The 17,525-nt window shown below is 42.2% G+C and overlaps 1 protein-coding gene across 1 annotated transcript in view; it reads right to left on the bottom strand.

Annotated features, from left to right (window-relative positions):
* The window catches only part of LOC124804595 (unconventional myosin-IXa-like), a 348,200-nt gene that overhangs the window by 78,222 nt on the left and 252,453 nt on the right, over positions 1-17,525 (bottom strand). Inside the window, exon 25 of the mRNA XM_047264786.1 lies at positions 6,620-6,793. Within this exon, the coding sequence (XP_047120742.1) occupies positions 6,620-6,793 (174 nt within the window). The remainder of the gene's footprint in view (positions 1-6,619; positions 6,794-17,525) is intronic.

The raw sequence follows: 17,525 nt of genomic DNA, 5'->3' as shown, positions 1-17,525 counted from the left end.
TAATGGTACATGTGAGACATTCCACTCCTGCACACTTTGAAATAGGACATCTGGATGGGTCTGTGCCAGCACAATGAAAAAAATTAAACTAAGGAAAAGAAATAAGTTTGATTTCTTCCAATGCATGGCAGTGTGAGACAGCAACCACTGTTAATAATATGAAGGTACAAACAGCCTTGATTGCAACTTACACTGCTGGCCACCATAAATGCAACTCCCTGAAGGAAGCATCCAAATCAAGTGAAATTTACACCATGGGTTTGCAGCGATGAGATATGCAACTGATTAGAATTTCAGCGCAGACGCACATCACGCGCGCCTGTGGCGCCACCTCATAGCGCCATTTAAGGCTTGGCGATTTCGACGAGTGTACGTTCGGCACGTGTGTTTACCTTGTGGTTGTTTCACAAGACGATCAGTTATGCCTCGTAGACAACAACGAACATCGTTTGATCAAGTATCCGAGTTCAACAGAGGAAGGATAGTGGCTTACCGAGATTGTGGATTATCATACAGAGAAATCGCTAGTCGTGTTGGACGAAACCAAACAACTGTAATGCGGATATGTGACCGTTGGATGCAGGAGGGTACGACGGACCGACGTGGTCGATCGCATTCACCTCGGTGCACCACTGCACGTGCTGATAGGCAAATTGTGCGCATGGCAGTAACGGATCGCTCAGTGACATCCCGATCCATAGCACAGCACATTGCGTCTGTAACTCATCATCCAGTCTCTGCGCGTACCATTTGACGGCGTTTACAGCAGAGTGGTCTGTCCGCAAGACGTCCACTGCTTCGTCTACCATTGATGCAGAACCACAGACGTCTCCGTCGCCAATGGTGTGATGACAGACGGATGTGGACGGCAGAATGGAATGACGTTGTCTTTACTGACGAGGCACGCATCTGTCTGCAGCACCACGATGGTCGGATTCGAGTGTGGAGACATCGTGGAGAGAGGATGCTGGACAGCTGCATTATGCACCGCCACACTGGTCTTGCACCGGGTATTATGGTATGGGGCGGTATTGGATATTACTCTCGCACGTCTCTAGTACGCATTGCCGGTACTTTAAATAGCCGGCGCTACATATCCGAGGTGCTGGAGCCAGTTGTCCTTCCTTACCTTCAGGGCTCGGCCACAGCCATATTTCAACAGGATAATGCGCGACCACACGTGGCACGCATTGTCCAAAGGTTCTTCGTCAATAACCAGATTGAAGTGCTTCACTGGCCGGCTCGCTCTCCGGATCTTTCGCCGATAGAAAACATGTGGTCCATGGTTGCTCAACAAGTGACCCAGATTACATCCCCAGCTGCCACACCAGATGATCTTTGGCAACGTGTGGAAGCTGCTTGGGCTGCTGTACCCCAGGAACACATCCAACGTCTCTTTGACTCAATGCTGAGACGTGTGGCAGCGGTGTTCTCCAACAATGGCAGCTACTCTGGCTACTGATTCTGGCAGGAACCACATGTCACAGACGTCTGTAAACGTAATCATTTGATACTTGGTCAACATGTTATCTACAAAATAAATTTTGTTGTGCTACCTCTTGTCTTTCTTGGTGTTGCATCTACGGTGGCCAGCAGTGTATTTTATTTATCCTCCAATGACACATTTTGCCTTATACAAGGCATCTTCAGATTGGCTGGCAAGGTACGCTGTTAAGCAAATAAGATGCAGTGCATACAAATGTCCCAGCAGGAAACCACCATTGTCAGAATTTCAAAAAAACATTGTGCAGTGCCCACTGTGTTTCACGAAAATATTGGATTCCTGCTGTCAAGCATCCTTCTGAGTTCTTGGTTTAAACTGTATTTCTAACACTGAGACTGGTTTCCCATATGGCGTGTCCCTTAGCTTGCTCAGCACCCCTTGATTCAGTACCATTCCCCATTCGGTGTCAGCCTACACGTGACAAGACAAGACATACTGAAGAACGTTTTACACTATTTCGCCTATATACATTACATCTTACAGTTCTGTCCTCACTAAGCAGTCACTCGCAACAATATTTAAGGTTAATATATGTGACTCTTCCCATTTAAGTGGTTTGTAAATTTTATCACTAAGTATTTTGTTGAACTGACAGTCTTCAGTTGTGTGTGATTTATCATTTGAGCGAAATTCAACAGATTCCTTTAAGTCATGTCATTGACCTCGCACTTTTCATTATTTAAGGTTAATTTCCAATTTTTACAGCATGCAGGTATTATGCCTAAATCATTTTGCAATTGGTTTTGATCTTCTGAAGACTTTACTGGACAGCAAATGTCAGCATCATCCAAAAACAGTCTAAGATAGCTGTTAAAAGTTTCTTCTAAATTATTTGTGTAGATTAGGAACAGCAGAGGGCATTATAACACTCCTTGGAGAAAGTTTTACACAATGACTTTCTATCAGTTACTATGAATTGTGACCTTTCTGACAGGAAATCACAAGTCCAGTCACACCATTATGTCAATACTCCATGGTAATACAATTTGATTAGAAGCCGCTTGTGAGATATGGTATAAACAGCCTTCTGTAAAACTTCACCAATCTTGAGGATTTAAATTTCTTTTAAATTTACCATGCTTTTTTGTTGCTTCTGCATCAGTGTTCTAACCCGCTTTGTGTCCCATGGGGGTATCAATTCCATCTCTTAATATTACTTGGTATATAAATTTACCAAATGCAGTCGACACTACTACTTTGAATTTAAGCCCCATCTGGTCTACGCTTACATAATTGATTCAGAAGGAATGGAGACTCCCTCGGCGAGGTGTCAAACGAAAATGTATCTGCTTGTGAAACATATATACTTCCTTTATTTTTGGTGAGTTTGGACACTGCAGTATTCAGTCCTACTACAATGACCTTGTCGTCACTAATCCCTGCTCTTTATTTGCTTGGAATTACTTGTTGCTATGAAGTCAAGTATGTTTCCACAACCATTTACACTTCAAGTGAGCTACTGAACCAACTGCTCCAGGTAATTTTTGGGGAAAGCAATTACAACAATTTCAGATGATGAAACTTCCTGGCAGATTAAAACTGTGTACTGGACTGAGACTCGAACTCGGGACCTTTGCCTTTCATGGACAAGTGCTCTACCATCTGAGCTACACAAGCACGACTCACGCCCCATCATCACAGCTTTACTTCTGCCAGTACCTCATCTCCTACCTTCCACCAGAACACTTGCCTGTGAAAGGCAAAGGTCCCGACCGAGTTCGAAGTCACGGTCCTGCACACAGTTTTAATCTTCCAGGAAGTTTCATATCAGTGCACACTCCGCTGCAAAGCAAAGATCTCATTCTGGAATTTCAGATGATGTTTTATACCTATGACCAGTTTTGGACATTATTTTAGCCAATATATTGAGCGTAGAATGAAGTCACCACCAACTACAACTGTATGAGTGCAATATGTATTTGAGATGATACTCATGTTTTTTTTTTAATGTTTCAGCAATTGTATCCTCTGTGTCAGGGACTTGGATCATTTTTGAACACCTTTAGGTCCTTTACAAAAATTTTGTCTGAACTTATCTGAGGTTTCAGCACCTACAACAATTTGAATTTCAGTGTTTTCTATTAGCATTTGGAGCTCTTGTTATATCCCAACACAGCTATGACAATTTACTACTATAATACCTGTGGTTCCTGTCCTGCATTTGACCTATACCCTTTAAGACTGAATCCCTTCTGATTCTTCCCCAACACCATCTAACCTAGAAAACCACCCAGTCCACTCCAAACAGCCCCCACTAACAGTGTATCTGCCTCCTGTGAGTAACAAATGCCTGACCTATTGGGAGGAACCCAAAACCCCACCACCTTATGGTGCAACTCAAGGAATCTGCTGCCAACATGGTCGCAGAATTTTCTGAGCCTCTAACCCTCCACTCAGCTCTGTACCAAAGGTCCGCAATCAGCTTGCCCATGATGCTACTAATGGTGAGCCATGCTTTCATCTTGCAAGCAAGGCTGGCTGTGTTCACCTTCAGATATCTGCCAGAAAGCAGAGAGAACCCACTTCCAACCCCAAAGCAACACACTTCAGTAGAACCGACATGAGCTACCACCTCAGGGTTGCCACAGATTTGCTCAAGTGAAATTTCCTGATATTTCCCTTATTTCCACACAAGTTTTAGCAGTTTTCCTTGACAAATTTTGAGATCTCAAGGGTAGTAAACAAATAAGTTGACACAAAAATGTAAGGATTTCTGTATTTCTAAATGTGTGAGCAAAAATCTTAAGTACTAACATCAACATACTGTGTAATGAACTGCTTTTAGATGGAGAAAGCAAGCCAAATGGTATATACATTTCATTCAGACCACTGATGTTATATATTTCAATAAAGCGAAACACATTTGGTGACAAAAATATGCATTTTGTTGGAGTTACAAGACAGATTTAAAATACTTTCACTGCTTTCAGAAACAGCCTCAGAAAAATGTAGGTCTCTTCAAATAAATGTATAAGGTGGGGAAGATTTGTGAAAACCAACACTGTAGGTGACCGTGAATAAAATGTTGGTTCTACTATGTTCATTATTGTAGCTTATTACCCACTGTGTTATCTCTACTATTTTACAGGTATTGTGTGATTTTTCTTTCAAGAAATACAGGAGCGCATAGTGTACAAACTGCCAGTGGCTGCCACAGTTTTCTTCTTCTTATTGTCCTTACTTTCTAATATATAAACTACTTTTGAAGTGCCAAAATGTACCAGAATAAATAAAATATCTATAAAACACCGCACTGTACAATGTACTTGTGACAAGACAGTCGCAATTCCTGAAATCCATTGCCCGTGGCCTCTGGCCTGCCGAGGAGCACCAAAGTCCTGGGTCCATGGATAAACCATGAAAAACCACAGCATTATGCCACACACAGACAGACCCAGCCTGTCGGCAGATCAGTGACGCTAGATCTGACAGGCAGGACCTGCACGTTAGTGGGAAACTATGGGCTTCACATCGGCTGGCCCAATTCATTAGAAATAGCCCCAGAAATGACCTGTGGTTTTGGCCCATCATGAAAGTCCACTTGTGTGGACAGTTATTAACATGTCACAGACACCATGTTGATGAAATTAGACCGTAGTGATCACCCACGCAATAGTTAACTTGCGCAAATACTTTGAGAATCAATACGAAAGGAGATAGGTAGCAACTCACTGTAAAGATGATCACTGAGCCACAGACAGGCACACAGAAAAGACAATGACACACTCACAACTAAATTTTTGGCCATAGCCTTTGTCAGAAAAGGGGGACGCTCACACAATCACTCAGACACAACTCATGCACAAATGACCATTGTCTACCGCCACTGTGTCAACAAGTTCTGTGAATCACACCCAAACAAACTACTCGTCACGCTGTCCTGCCTCTCATCGACAGCTGCTAGGTTAGCAGCAAGTAGTGATGGCAGCACTGATTGCAAGCTGAGGGGAGAGGTGGGATGGGGAGAAGCAGTGAGAACGAGAGAGTCGGGAAGCAGTGTACTTACTCAGCTGTGCCCAGCCAGCAACAAAGCACGACACCTCAGTAAACAAACAATTTCATGCTACTGAGACAAAAATTAGATTCTTCCAGTGGTTTTTTTTTTCTTTTTTTCCCTTTCTTTTTACAAATTTCCCTGATATGTTTGAAATTCCCTGATTTCCAGAACTTGTGGCAACCCTGCAACTGCAGTTGGCTACACCCTGTGATCTTCATGGCATCCGGAAACACTCGTTCCACATCTGGGAGGACTCCTCCCAGTGTGCACACTGGACTTCCTCCCCTCCTTGGCAACCAAATCCCTAAGGGCCCCCTTAATTACCTAACACTGGGGCTCCTAACTAGCAGTACGCGCACCCTCCATAAATGCCCAGATGCTGCAGATCAAGAGGCTTCCTCTGCATCTGGCTCAGGATCTTTATCAGCCACAGACAGCACCTGAAACCTGTTTGTCAGGTGAAACAAAGAAGCCTTTCAATCAGCCCCTGAGGAGTCTTTCACACCTGCCACACCATCAAACAAACCTCGATTGACCACAGGTGAGGGGTCAATTTCACTGCGAGCAGTAACTGAGATGGCCACGGTAGTGTAACAATCAGGGGACACATGAGACGTGCTGGACAATCCCTGGATCCCTGTGTCCAGCCCCCACAGTGATGCCTTGACAACAGCCTCAAGCCGTGTGACTGAAGCAAATACCCTCTGAAGCTGTGAGCGAAGGGTCACCAGCTCAGCCTGCATCCGAACACAGCACTGACAGTCCCTATCCACACTAAAGACGGCAGAATTATACATTAAATTATTACAAATACACAGTTGGTAATCAAAATGGCGATTTATGTGGTTTCCCTGTATTACTAAAGGACATGCTGAGATGATAAGCTAACAGATTATAATGTCCTTCCCCTGTTCTTCTCCAACCAGTACCTAACCTTCGTGACAATGGCATTAGTAAGCCCTTAAACTATGAACCTAGCTTCTTCCTGGCATCCTAAAAGATAAGGTACCTCACTAACTTCAGCTACATATAAAATCTCACCTTAAGCTCAAATGTTAATAGCACTTGTGTTACAATAAAATAAAAATGAAGAAGAAATTATTTGAAGCTATACTCACATGGAGAAAATTAGCAATCAGATCCTTATACTGAATATTGAATGCCTTATCACCCTGTTTATTTGCAACACTGTATGTAGCCACAAGGTTATCCTTGAATTCTCGAAGTGCTTGCTTGAAGACTCTGTCCACCTCACTTGGTTTCTCGCCTTCTTCACTCTCGATCTTAAAGATCTGTATAACAAGTACATCAATCAGAAAAAGTACTACACAATTGTTATAAATACAAACACCCTTTCAAAAGAAGAGGGCGGGCACAAACATATGGGATGGTTATTCAGATTCAACATTTGCTTTCTCCTTTGGCTTTACAAAGGAGTAACCCAACAAAACAAACTCATGGTCGTTACACACTTCCATCTCTGACACATTCTCATCAAACATACATGCAACCCATTTCCACATGATCATACGTTACTACGTATAACAAGATTTTAGAAAATAAAATTATGCAGAGTAATTTCAAAATACCATCTTTTATATATAAGTTTTGTTTGTTGGGGGGGGGGGGGGGGGGGGGGGGGACTTTGAACTACGTGGTAAGCAACCACAGCATTACCAGAATATGTGAAAAGTCACAGAAACTCGTTCACAGCAGGTTACACATGCAACTAATTGTTTAATTGATTTTGCCCATAATTCAATGAAATTTGTCTTATAACTAAAAATACACTAAAAATTCAGCTGTAACTTGAATAAAAACAACTTTGTGATTAACAGATCACGTGGGTGAACAGGAACAGAAATGTTACAAGTCACACTTGAGTCAGTTCTGCATGACAGTTAACACACGACCAGCTGCAACATCAATTGCAAAGTTATTTTAATTGAAATACACAGTTCAGGATGCACAACAAGTGTGTGTGTGTGTGTGTGTGTGGGGGGGGGGGGGGGGGAGCAGTCTTCTGACTTAGTACAAAACGTATTCAATTCAAGGGCAGTCTGTATTGGAGCACTTCCTATCCTCCTCAAATATCAGCAATCTGTGGAAGCAGGCATGTGATACAAAGAGACTATACAGAAAAATGCTCCAAAGTTACAACTTAACATGAACCACAGCAGTGTGGAAGGACCCCACTTCGTCAACAATGGAGTTTACTCTGGCTCCCACTGCAGATTTCTGCTAGCATGAGATGGAAAAGCATGAGATGGACCAGTAAGATAAGAGCATATCGAGGTGGAAGTTTGAAACTGAAAAATATTCAATTTATCATAACTTTTGCATGAACTAAATTTTATGTAACTTCTTGGGTCCCACTGATACCTGCTTTGGGGTCACAGGTTGAACATCCCAGTTTTAATGCTATTGTTGACTGAATATGACATTTGATGTTAAATCTCAGTCAGGCTTGAATTTTTGAATCAAGTTTAACTGAAATATTTAAAACGGTCACAGAAAATGGTAGAAAAATATTTTTTTTTTTCAAAAGCTCTGAAATATATTACAAAAAATGTGCATAAAATATTCCGAACTCTCCCACCCTGGCTGATATTGATAGAGTTAAATCAGGAAAAATAATAATGAGCATTTATTCCTCCAGGGATTTCATATGTGCCCATTACTTCTCCTTTGAGGGGAAGCTGCACAAACAAACCTGTAGCATGGGCATGGGCACCCATATGACACCCTCCTATGCGAATCTGTTTATGGGCCATCTAGACAAAACCTTTCTAAACCACAAAAAAATCCCAAACCTCTTGTCTGGTACAGGATTACCAATGATATATTCATGGTCTTGGCCCAGTGCTTGGAAGTCAGAGCATTGTGGTAAATCTAGATGAGTGACAGGTCTTTTCTTATCATTCGATATCCATTGGTTTGGTATTACCCACTTTCGATCAGGCAAGCACTTGCGAGTATGTTGTAAGAGGTGTGTGAGCTATTCCAAGTGTCTAACAAAATAGGCAGTTAGCTACATCACAAACCAGTTTGAGGCCTACAGAAGAGCATCATTCTTGCATACAAAACAATTACACAGTCTATGTGCATCCGTGTAGCTATGCAAATCACAGAAGTGCTGTGTCATCAGGTGAGGTAGTGTCCATCAAATTCAGCTACTACTGCCAAGCTGTGCAAAGTTTATTTCGCTCTCTCTTGCACCCCACTGGCCTGTGAAGCCATGTCCAGGCAAACACTTTCAATGCTCTACGAGGCTACCTACCCTCATTCCTTCATAGCCTCATTATCTCTCTCCCATTTGTTTCACCTGGTCATCATCCAAACTTGGCATCTTCCTGGATGTCGACCTCCGATTGCTCTACATACGTCAATATAAAGCCCTCTAACCGTCAACAGTAATAAATTGTGATAGTTGTCATCCCTTCCACACCAAAAGCCACTTCCATACTGTCTTGGCCACATGTGGAAGGCACGTCTGCAGTGTCAAAAATTCCTTTGTCCAGTGTGCTAAAGGCCTCATTAAGGCCTTCACAAACAGGCACTATCCCCAAAATATAATAAACAGATTTCCCACGGAATATTCTCAAACACACCTAACCAACCCAACAATCCAAGAACCACCTGGAATCCCATCATAAAACAATCAACAGAGCTTTGACTGCTTAACATCATGATCAGAAATGAGGAACACCCTATCCACAATCCTTCTCAATAATCCCAGTGGTATTACACTGCCTTGCCAATCTATGTTTTATCCTGGTCTATCCTTCTGCCACACCTACCCACCCCATGCCAAATGGGTTGTATCACGGTGGAACACCCAAGTGCAAAACCTGTCCAATACGCCCACCAACTACTTCATCCTTCTCTTCCATAACAGGCTTACCCTATCTCATTAGAATCCAGGACGTTCCTGAAAGCAAACAACTCTACTGCAATTTCTGCACCCAGCATTTTATAAGGTCCTGACCACTAACCAGCTATATACCTGAACGAATGACCACTATCAAACTGTTGCCAAGAGAAGAATTGACAGGCGACAGCCCAGTAGAGGAAAACATTGTTGAGCACAACGTATCCATTTCAGTGTCTACTTCACAACTCATGCCATCACGATCGCCCCCCAAGTGTCTCTGAACTACATACACAGGAGTCGTCCTTATAGCACATCATTCATTATCACAATCCGCCTGGCCTCAATCTCAATTACCCCATGCCCCACATCCACCTTTACTCTGTCCCAAGACACTACATTCAAGCCTTCTGCGCCACACCCACTGGCCCACAGTCTCCCCTTCCTCTATTCTCTCACCTCCTCCCAACCCGCTTCACCATGTAATCACCATTGTGCATTGCATGAATTCACTGTTGCTGATCTGCACACCATGTTCTTATTCCACGCACCTGCTGCCTCCCTCCCAGCTGTCAGTTACCTTTTTTTTTTCATTTTTTAAATGTTGTACCAAGATTTCAACTAACATGTATGCTTATTTGTGAAGAACGGACAGAAATTCCTCTTTTTCTACTTGACAACAGTTCACAAGTGTTTCTCAAAGAAACAGTGGAAGAATTCTGCAAACTATTACTTTTCTGTCCTTTAGCTTGTTACCCTTTAAGTAATCTGTTTAATGTTTCATGACTAAAAACTCTGTTGCTATATTACAAAAAACCTTTTGGTCAAAGGTATTTTTGTCAGTGTCAACTTAAAAGACCAATCAAGAAAAACTATTTGACATTTCCTGAAGAAAGACCTCAATTATCTCAAAGGTTTTTGAAAAACAGCTTACATTAGGGTCATAGTTTAACGTCTGACTTTATTAGCCAAAAGAATAACTTCTCATTGTTCCTGAAATCACACATTATGTCCTGCATTTAATATCCCTGCCAACGGAGGATATCAAGAGTGGATCAGAGGCATTACAACTCATGAGTGAGGAATGCAGACGGCAGGTCACCTAGGCTGAACCACTGACAACAATGGGTTAAGCAACATGCCCGGCTCATTCTTGTACAGCATGCCATATGAGAAAACACTTTTTACACCTAGCTGCTTTAAATATACTGACCATACTATAAACCTGGACTTTCTGGATACCTTTACTGATATTCTTGCTGCTTTCTCCTCATAGTGAACTTTACTTTGCTTACAGACTGCATGTTTATTAAGGACACAATACTTTAGATGGCAACATGGACTTACCCTATCATGTTTTTGATGGTACATTCACAACCACTGTCAGTGATATGGACCCCAAGTTTATGGAACTTTAGAAGCAAGAGCTGCCTGAGCGACAGTCTGCAGCTCAAAAGGCTGCTCTCCAGCAGGTTGTGGCACAACGCCACCCACATCAGTCAGTGGTCGAAGCTTCGCCCCCACCGCTGTTTGCTCCCTTGAATGAATCTTGCGAGAGCTGGGAAGTCTACTTCTGATGTTTTGAACTATACTGTTACAAGCTTAACATTTCCAGTGAGCAGCAATATTATTTACTTTTGTCTACTAGTAGTTGTTTTACGAAGTTGGGCAGAAATTGCAACCCTAGTGGTTTGTCTTTTGAAGACCACTGTGCTCTGTTAAATGAATACTACAGTCAGGAGACACACCTTGTTGCAGCTACACTGCAATTTATTAACTGTCATAAATAACATGGACAGTCTTGCTCAGCATGGGCAGCAGACATGCAGAGCCTCACACACAAGTGCAGTTTCGCTTGTCAGAACTGTAATGAGAAAGTGCACATCCATACAGTTCACAGGACCGCTTACAGAGGCTGCCTCGGTCAGCCCCCTGGTGCGCTCTGGTGAGCTACCAAATAAACAGCATTATTTACACAATTGAAAACAAGTGCTCAGTTTATTCTTTACACTGTATTAATGTTGCCTGGTCAATGTGTTCAAAGCTGTGCACACACTGTATTTTACACGTTGCTCTATAAAGTACTATGTTCCATAAATCATGTTTGTTCTTGCTATAAAGAACTTGGCGACCAGAGAAGGTTACGCTTGAAGGTCTCTCGGGCATGCAGCCGGGTTGACTGGTCTTTGTAGAACAAATTTTCGACAGCGTAAAGTGCCATCATCATCAGGTTACTCCTGTTGACTGACGTCCTAGGCCGGCGGGTGGTGTGGTATATATACCTGTCGCCTCTCCCCTCCACTGACTCCGCGTATGGACCGAGGGATGTGCAGGCCGCAGTGGTGGGGGAAGCTTGCGCTGACGAGATGACTGATGGGCGTCAGTACACATGCCACCTACGGTGGGTGTGGTGCCCCGTTTCCACTGCTCCTGCAGAACTTTTATTGCTGGATTCCACGCTTGGCTGAGTTGAAATCCGTTGTCCTTGTTAATAAGGTTCTCGTGCAGCCGGATTTCAATTGCTTCCTTGTATACACAGTCCCAAAAGTGGGATGTGTTGTGCAGGACTTCTGTGTTCTCGTATTTTATACGATGATTTGTCTCGAGGCAATGTTCTGCGACTGCAGATTTTGTAAGCTGTTGGAGATCGGTGTGCCGTTTGTGTTCAGTACACCTTTCCTCGATCGTGCGAATGGTTTGCCCCACATATGCTTTCCCACATTCGCACGGTATGAAATAAACTCCAGATTTCCGGAGTCCTAAATCGTCCTTCACTGTCCCTACAAGGGACTTGATCTTTGGCGACAGGCGGTAGACGCATTTGATGTTATGACATCTTAGAATCCTGCCTATTTTTCCAGATATGTTGCCTGCGTATGGTATGTAGGCTGTCGCTTTCGGTGGATCATCATGAAGGCGTGTCGAATTTGGCGGTCAAGTCAGTCAACAGGAGTAACCTGATGATAATCGCACACTACGCCGTCGAAAATTCGTTCTACAATGACCAGTCAACCCAGCTGCATGCCCAAGAGACCTTCAAGGATCTCCTTCGCTGGGAAAATCTATGAACACACATGAGAGAAGGTTACGTTTTCTCCACATGGTAGTGTCAGTGCTAAGTCATCTGACAAACATCTCGATGGAGGAAATACTCCAACGTATCATTGCCCAGCAGCAAGCTTTCACAGGACAGCAGCAGGCTCTCACCACCACTCTCAATCACGTGGCATCTGCGTGTTCACGGCAGGTTACTCTTCCATCAGTGTAATCGTCATCCTTTCCGGCATATGATGAATCCGCAGAAGATTGGGACTCTTACAAGACACGGTTACACCAACATGTCCAGTTTTTTTAGCACGGGCAATGCAAACCTGCGTCGGGCTTTCTTTCTTTCCTTGCTTTCGCCGCACATTTGTCAGTAGTTGTGCCAACCTGTGCTTTTGTAAGACCAGTCAGCTTATCATTTGAGGAAGTGTATAAGCTCCTCTCAGCCTATTACCGAGGCAGAATGCATTTCACTGTGATGCATGTAGGATTTTACGTTGTCAGAAACACCCAAACCAATCTTACAAAGCCTGGGCTGCAGAATTACATGGGTTGACCTGTCATCACAACTTTGCCACTAGTACCCCTCACAAATCCAGTGCTGATCACATGGTGGCTAATATTATTTGTCTGGCCCCGGACAGGGAAGTATGCGAAAAAGCACTTCAATGTGAGAATCCAACATTTACAGATGTACTCAACATAGCACAATCCTATGAAATGTCACAGGTCGTAGGCAATCAGACTGCTGAGTGCACGGAGGTATCGGAAGTTGTTCAGTCAACCCGTTGGGCAAACCGCAAGTGTTCAGGATGACGGGCAAGCCATTGCAGCAGTACAACCTTCAACTCAACATCGTATGGGTCTGTGTCAGTTACAGCCACAACAGCAACAGGCTGCGTCATAGCAGCAGGCACGTGCCCCTTTCTGTCTTGCTGGTGCTGCTTCATCCAACACGAGTGCGCTGCGTGCCCTAAGTGTGAGGCAGTTTGCAACAAGCACATTGCATCAGTGTTTAACTCCTCTTCGAGCATGGTGGACACAGAAGTACCTATAGAAATAAACTATATCTCTATAATAACTGTTAACTTAAAAATTGTTTATTGTCTTGCGTGTGTTTAATAAACCGCTAAAAGTGGACACAGGAGATGCAGTGACTTTAGTGAATGCACAAACGTATGTGGCCTTGGGCTGCCCCTCATACAGGTTTCATGGACGTTAGCTACAATAAACATTAGATTACGAACCTGGGTCAGTTCTCTGCTCCTGTCTCTTAAAAATGTGTTGTTTGCCCTTTCACCTTCCTTGTTGTGGATCATTCCCATACTGCAGACACATTAAGGTTAGACGTGTTTCTCCATCACCAATCGCGTAAATTGTGTGTCAGATCAAGTTCTATATCAGCAACTGGAGTTCCTCTGCTCTGAGTTATTGTCTCTGTTTCCCCTAGGCTAAGTTGTGCTACTGCAGGGTATATACACGGACATGGAAAATACATTCCTGGATTTTTCCCGGATTTCCAGGTTAAAACAATTTTTCCATGTTAAGTGAAAATATATTTTCCCTCAGAACTGCAAAGCTTATCAATCCTTTGAATGGTTATGGTTTTATTACAGGCATAGAATTTCCCGGCACTTTAGAAAAAGAAACTCAGGGAAAAAGACATGTTTTGGAAATATCTTTGATGTGCAGCAACATCCACGCTGCATATTTTCGTATTACAAAAGTATACATTGGAATTCCACCAAACACCACATATTACTTTCCGAATCATTGAAATCTAGATGTAGCACACATCTTTCTGAAAAGTCTGAAACATAAAACATATGTGTTCGAGGAAATGTAAGACATGTTATTTGGTCTTAAGTGTTTCAAAGTGCAGTGCCAAGTCTCTTCACACAGCATTCTTCTATCGCATGCCACTGTATTTCGCTCTGTGGAATTGGAATGTGTATATTTTGTAATGGATACCATCTAACTATATTCAGGACAGTGGAAATTGAAATGTCCTGTGGTGTGTCTCCTGCTCCCAGTCAGCCAGTTTGACAGCCTGCCCCTCCTTAAAAAATTACCGCAATAAACAGCTAATGGGATTATTTGTAATTGGGAGAACAAGAACTCTTCAGAAAATTTGCACTCTTTTATCTCCTATTAGTTAATGACTTGCTGTTTTGTGTGACATAAAATTAAATATAGGATACACAAAGACAAGGGACAAGCAAGAAAGTATACATTTCTTCATCCTTAGCTCTTAGGATTTTTTTCTCTCTATCTTGCTAGAGCTTTACATGGCGTGCTTTCTTTTCTGCAAAAGAATCTATTACCTCATCAAAGTTCATCAAATGTTTTGCTACATGAAAAATCAAAATGTCGTTATCTAATACTGAAAAAGCTGTTAATACAAATAATACCCAAGACTGGTGTGGTTTCTCAATTTGATTACGTCTATTTTGTCACTGTCTGTTAGATAAAACAAAATAGGCCTTTCTAATATTGCAGCAATTTTGTACCACACACCAAATAAATGAAACTGTTTTGGCACAAATGGTCATTTTTATAACAGGACAGAATATAATTCAAGAAGTACCAATATCAAATGCCTATTAGGCCTACTACAAACAAAAAGCTTTACATTAGAAAACAGTTTCACATTTCATTCATACGCACCAGTTTCTCAAGTATGAGATTGAAAACTAGTACTACAAATTTTTTATATAAATTTATACAAATTTTTTATATAAATTTGGAATCATCTTATGCTGCCATAATTTGTGTGATGTCCCCGTTTCTTCTCGTTCTAACAAACAACCTTTTCATCATCAATTGTGTAGCTATGCATGACATTGTCAAAATTTGTTCGCCGATTAACTTCACTAACCCTGCCAGAATCACAGATTTAGTTACCCCGCGATTATTCTCCGATTAGGCAATGTTACATGTTCGTACAACACTTTTCCATGTTAATTCCAGAATAGAATTTAAGTGGCTGTTAGCAGGAGATTGTACAACTGGTCCTTACTAGTGTAGCAATCTGGCCAAAAATTTTCTGTCAAAATTTCATTTTCTTGGGTACACTGAGAAGATAATACGTAATCTTTCTCACCTCTTATTCCTGTTAGTCATTTATTTCCCCATTCCGGTAGTCTGAATCTATGGATTTCGCTAGTAATTAGAACAACGCTGATCATTCACAAACCCAATCAACCATACAATCAGACAGCGAATGGCATTCATCTGTTCAGTTTTACTCTGCTCAGCTCATATAGCCCCGTTCCCTTTTGTCTAAGGAAAGTTTATTTGTAGATGCCAAGTCCTGACAGACACATCAGGTACACTACGCACACATTCAAAAATCAACTTATGATTCATTCAGAAATCGACTTAAAATGTGTCCAAAAACCAACAAGGATGCGTTAAAAAACCATATGAATAATCCATAGACCAACGTGCGCTGGGTGCTAGGCGCTTTGTGAAACAAGTTTTTTTTCCTCAAGACTACAAATTTGGCGCCCCCTTTTCCCGGTAGCATGTAGCTGCTTGCTGCGACTGCTTGCACAGCCAACAGCCACATTCCTATAGCCAGAAGCAAGAGAATCTACTACTCAAACAAGACTCAACTGCGCATGCGCATGAGCCCGCTCGTACCTGCTAAAACAAATCTAATGTAAACAGTTGTGACTTCACACTCATCGAAGGCAATTTGTTGTTATGAAGTGTTGCATAGTCTTCCTAAAGCCTTTGACACATTTTGCTGTGGGCAGACGCTTGCATGAGCACTGTGTGTCGTTGTTGTATATGGTGCATTTCCTTTGCAATTTAAGTTATTTTCATTTTTTTCTCTCATTTATGTTTTATTGTTGAAGTATTATTCTGCAGTAGTGGGATACAGTAATATCCTTTGTTAGAGTATCAGTTCTTACCAGTCAAAATTACAAAAACTTAACAGAAAACCAATACAATGAAAAATTCCCAGAATTCTAAAAAATTCCCAGGTTTTTTCCCAATTTTCTCCCAGATGAAAAAATTCCTGGGTTTTTCCCGGATCTCCCGGGTCGTACACACCATGTATTGGTCTTCAGGCCCACATTACCATGTGAAAGAATCCACCCACACTTTTTTATTTTTGTGCGACAGGTGCCTGTTGTGTTGTTGCGTGACTCTGTTCAGGCTAAAATACACTGTTTGATGTCACTTAATGTCATTCAGACTATTTCTTTCAGAGTATGGGTTACATCACTGGTCATCGTTAAGATGCCATCGGGTATGCTTTGCCTCTGCGGCAACTTCAGTGAAAGGATTAACGCACAGTCCATGATAAATACATATCTTTTGCCCCGCCCAGAGAGTTGCTCGCAAATTTGTCAGACAGCCACTACTTTTCTAAGATTGATCTGTCAGAAGTGTATCTCCAGCTCCTCTAGCATGACGCCTCTAGGCACCTACTTGTTGTCAATATACCTTTCAGCCTAACCCATATACGAGGGTCGTCCACAAAGTAAGTTCCATTTCTATTTCTATTCGCGCCAGTGCTACGATCGCAGTTCCGAGCATGTGTGGCAGTTACTTTGACTAAAGGAGAATAAATGTACGACATTTTCAGATCGTTGCTGCCGACGTGTGCTTTGTAGTTCTTCTTTATAATGTCAGCCTTAATTGAAAATGCCGCCGACTGTGAAATCAGACCTGTGATTCGTTTTCTAAATGCAAAGAAAGTTAAGCCAAAGGGAATTCATCGACAAATCTGTGAGGTTTAGGGACAAAATGTTACAAGTGATTCAATGGTTAGAAGATGGGTCAGACTGTTCAATGAAGGATGTGATGAAGTGCACGGCAAAGAATGAAGTGGACGTCTGCCTGCGGTTACTGATGAACTGGTTCACACAATTGAAGATAAGATTAAGCAGAACCGTAAGTTTACACTTAGGCCCCTGCTATGGAAGTTCTGCAAATCTCACTATCACTAATTCATGAAATTGTTACTAAAAAACTGAAATTTTGATAACTTTACTCACATTGGGAACCCAAAATTCTTACTGAACAACACAAAAAACAACGGATAGCAAAGGCATTTTGCTGATTGATTTCTTACCACGAGGCCAAACAATCAA

This window comes from Schistocerca piceifrons, chromosome 7 (genome assembly GCF_021461385.2).
Source record: "Schistocerca piceifrons isolate TAMUIC-IGC-003096 chromosome 7, iqSchPice1.1, whole genome shotgun sequence".
Classification (NCBI taxonomy): Eukaryota; Metazoa; Arthropoda; class Insecta; order Orthoptera; family Acrididae; genus Schistocerca; species Schistocerca piceifrons.
Note: the sequence above shows the minus strand (reverse complement) of the source record. Positions and strands in the feature narration are given on the sequence as shown.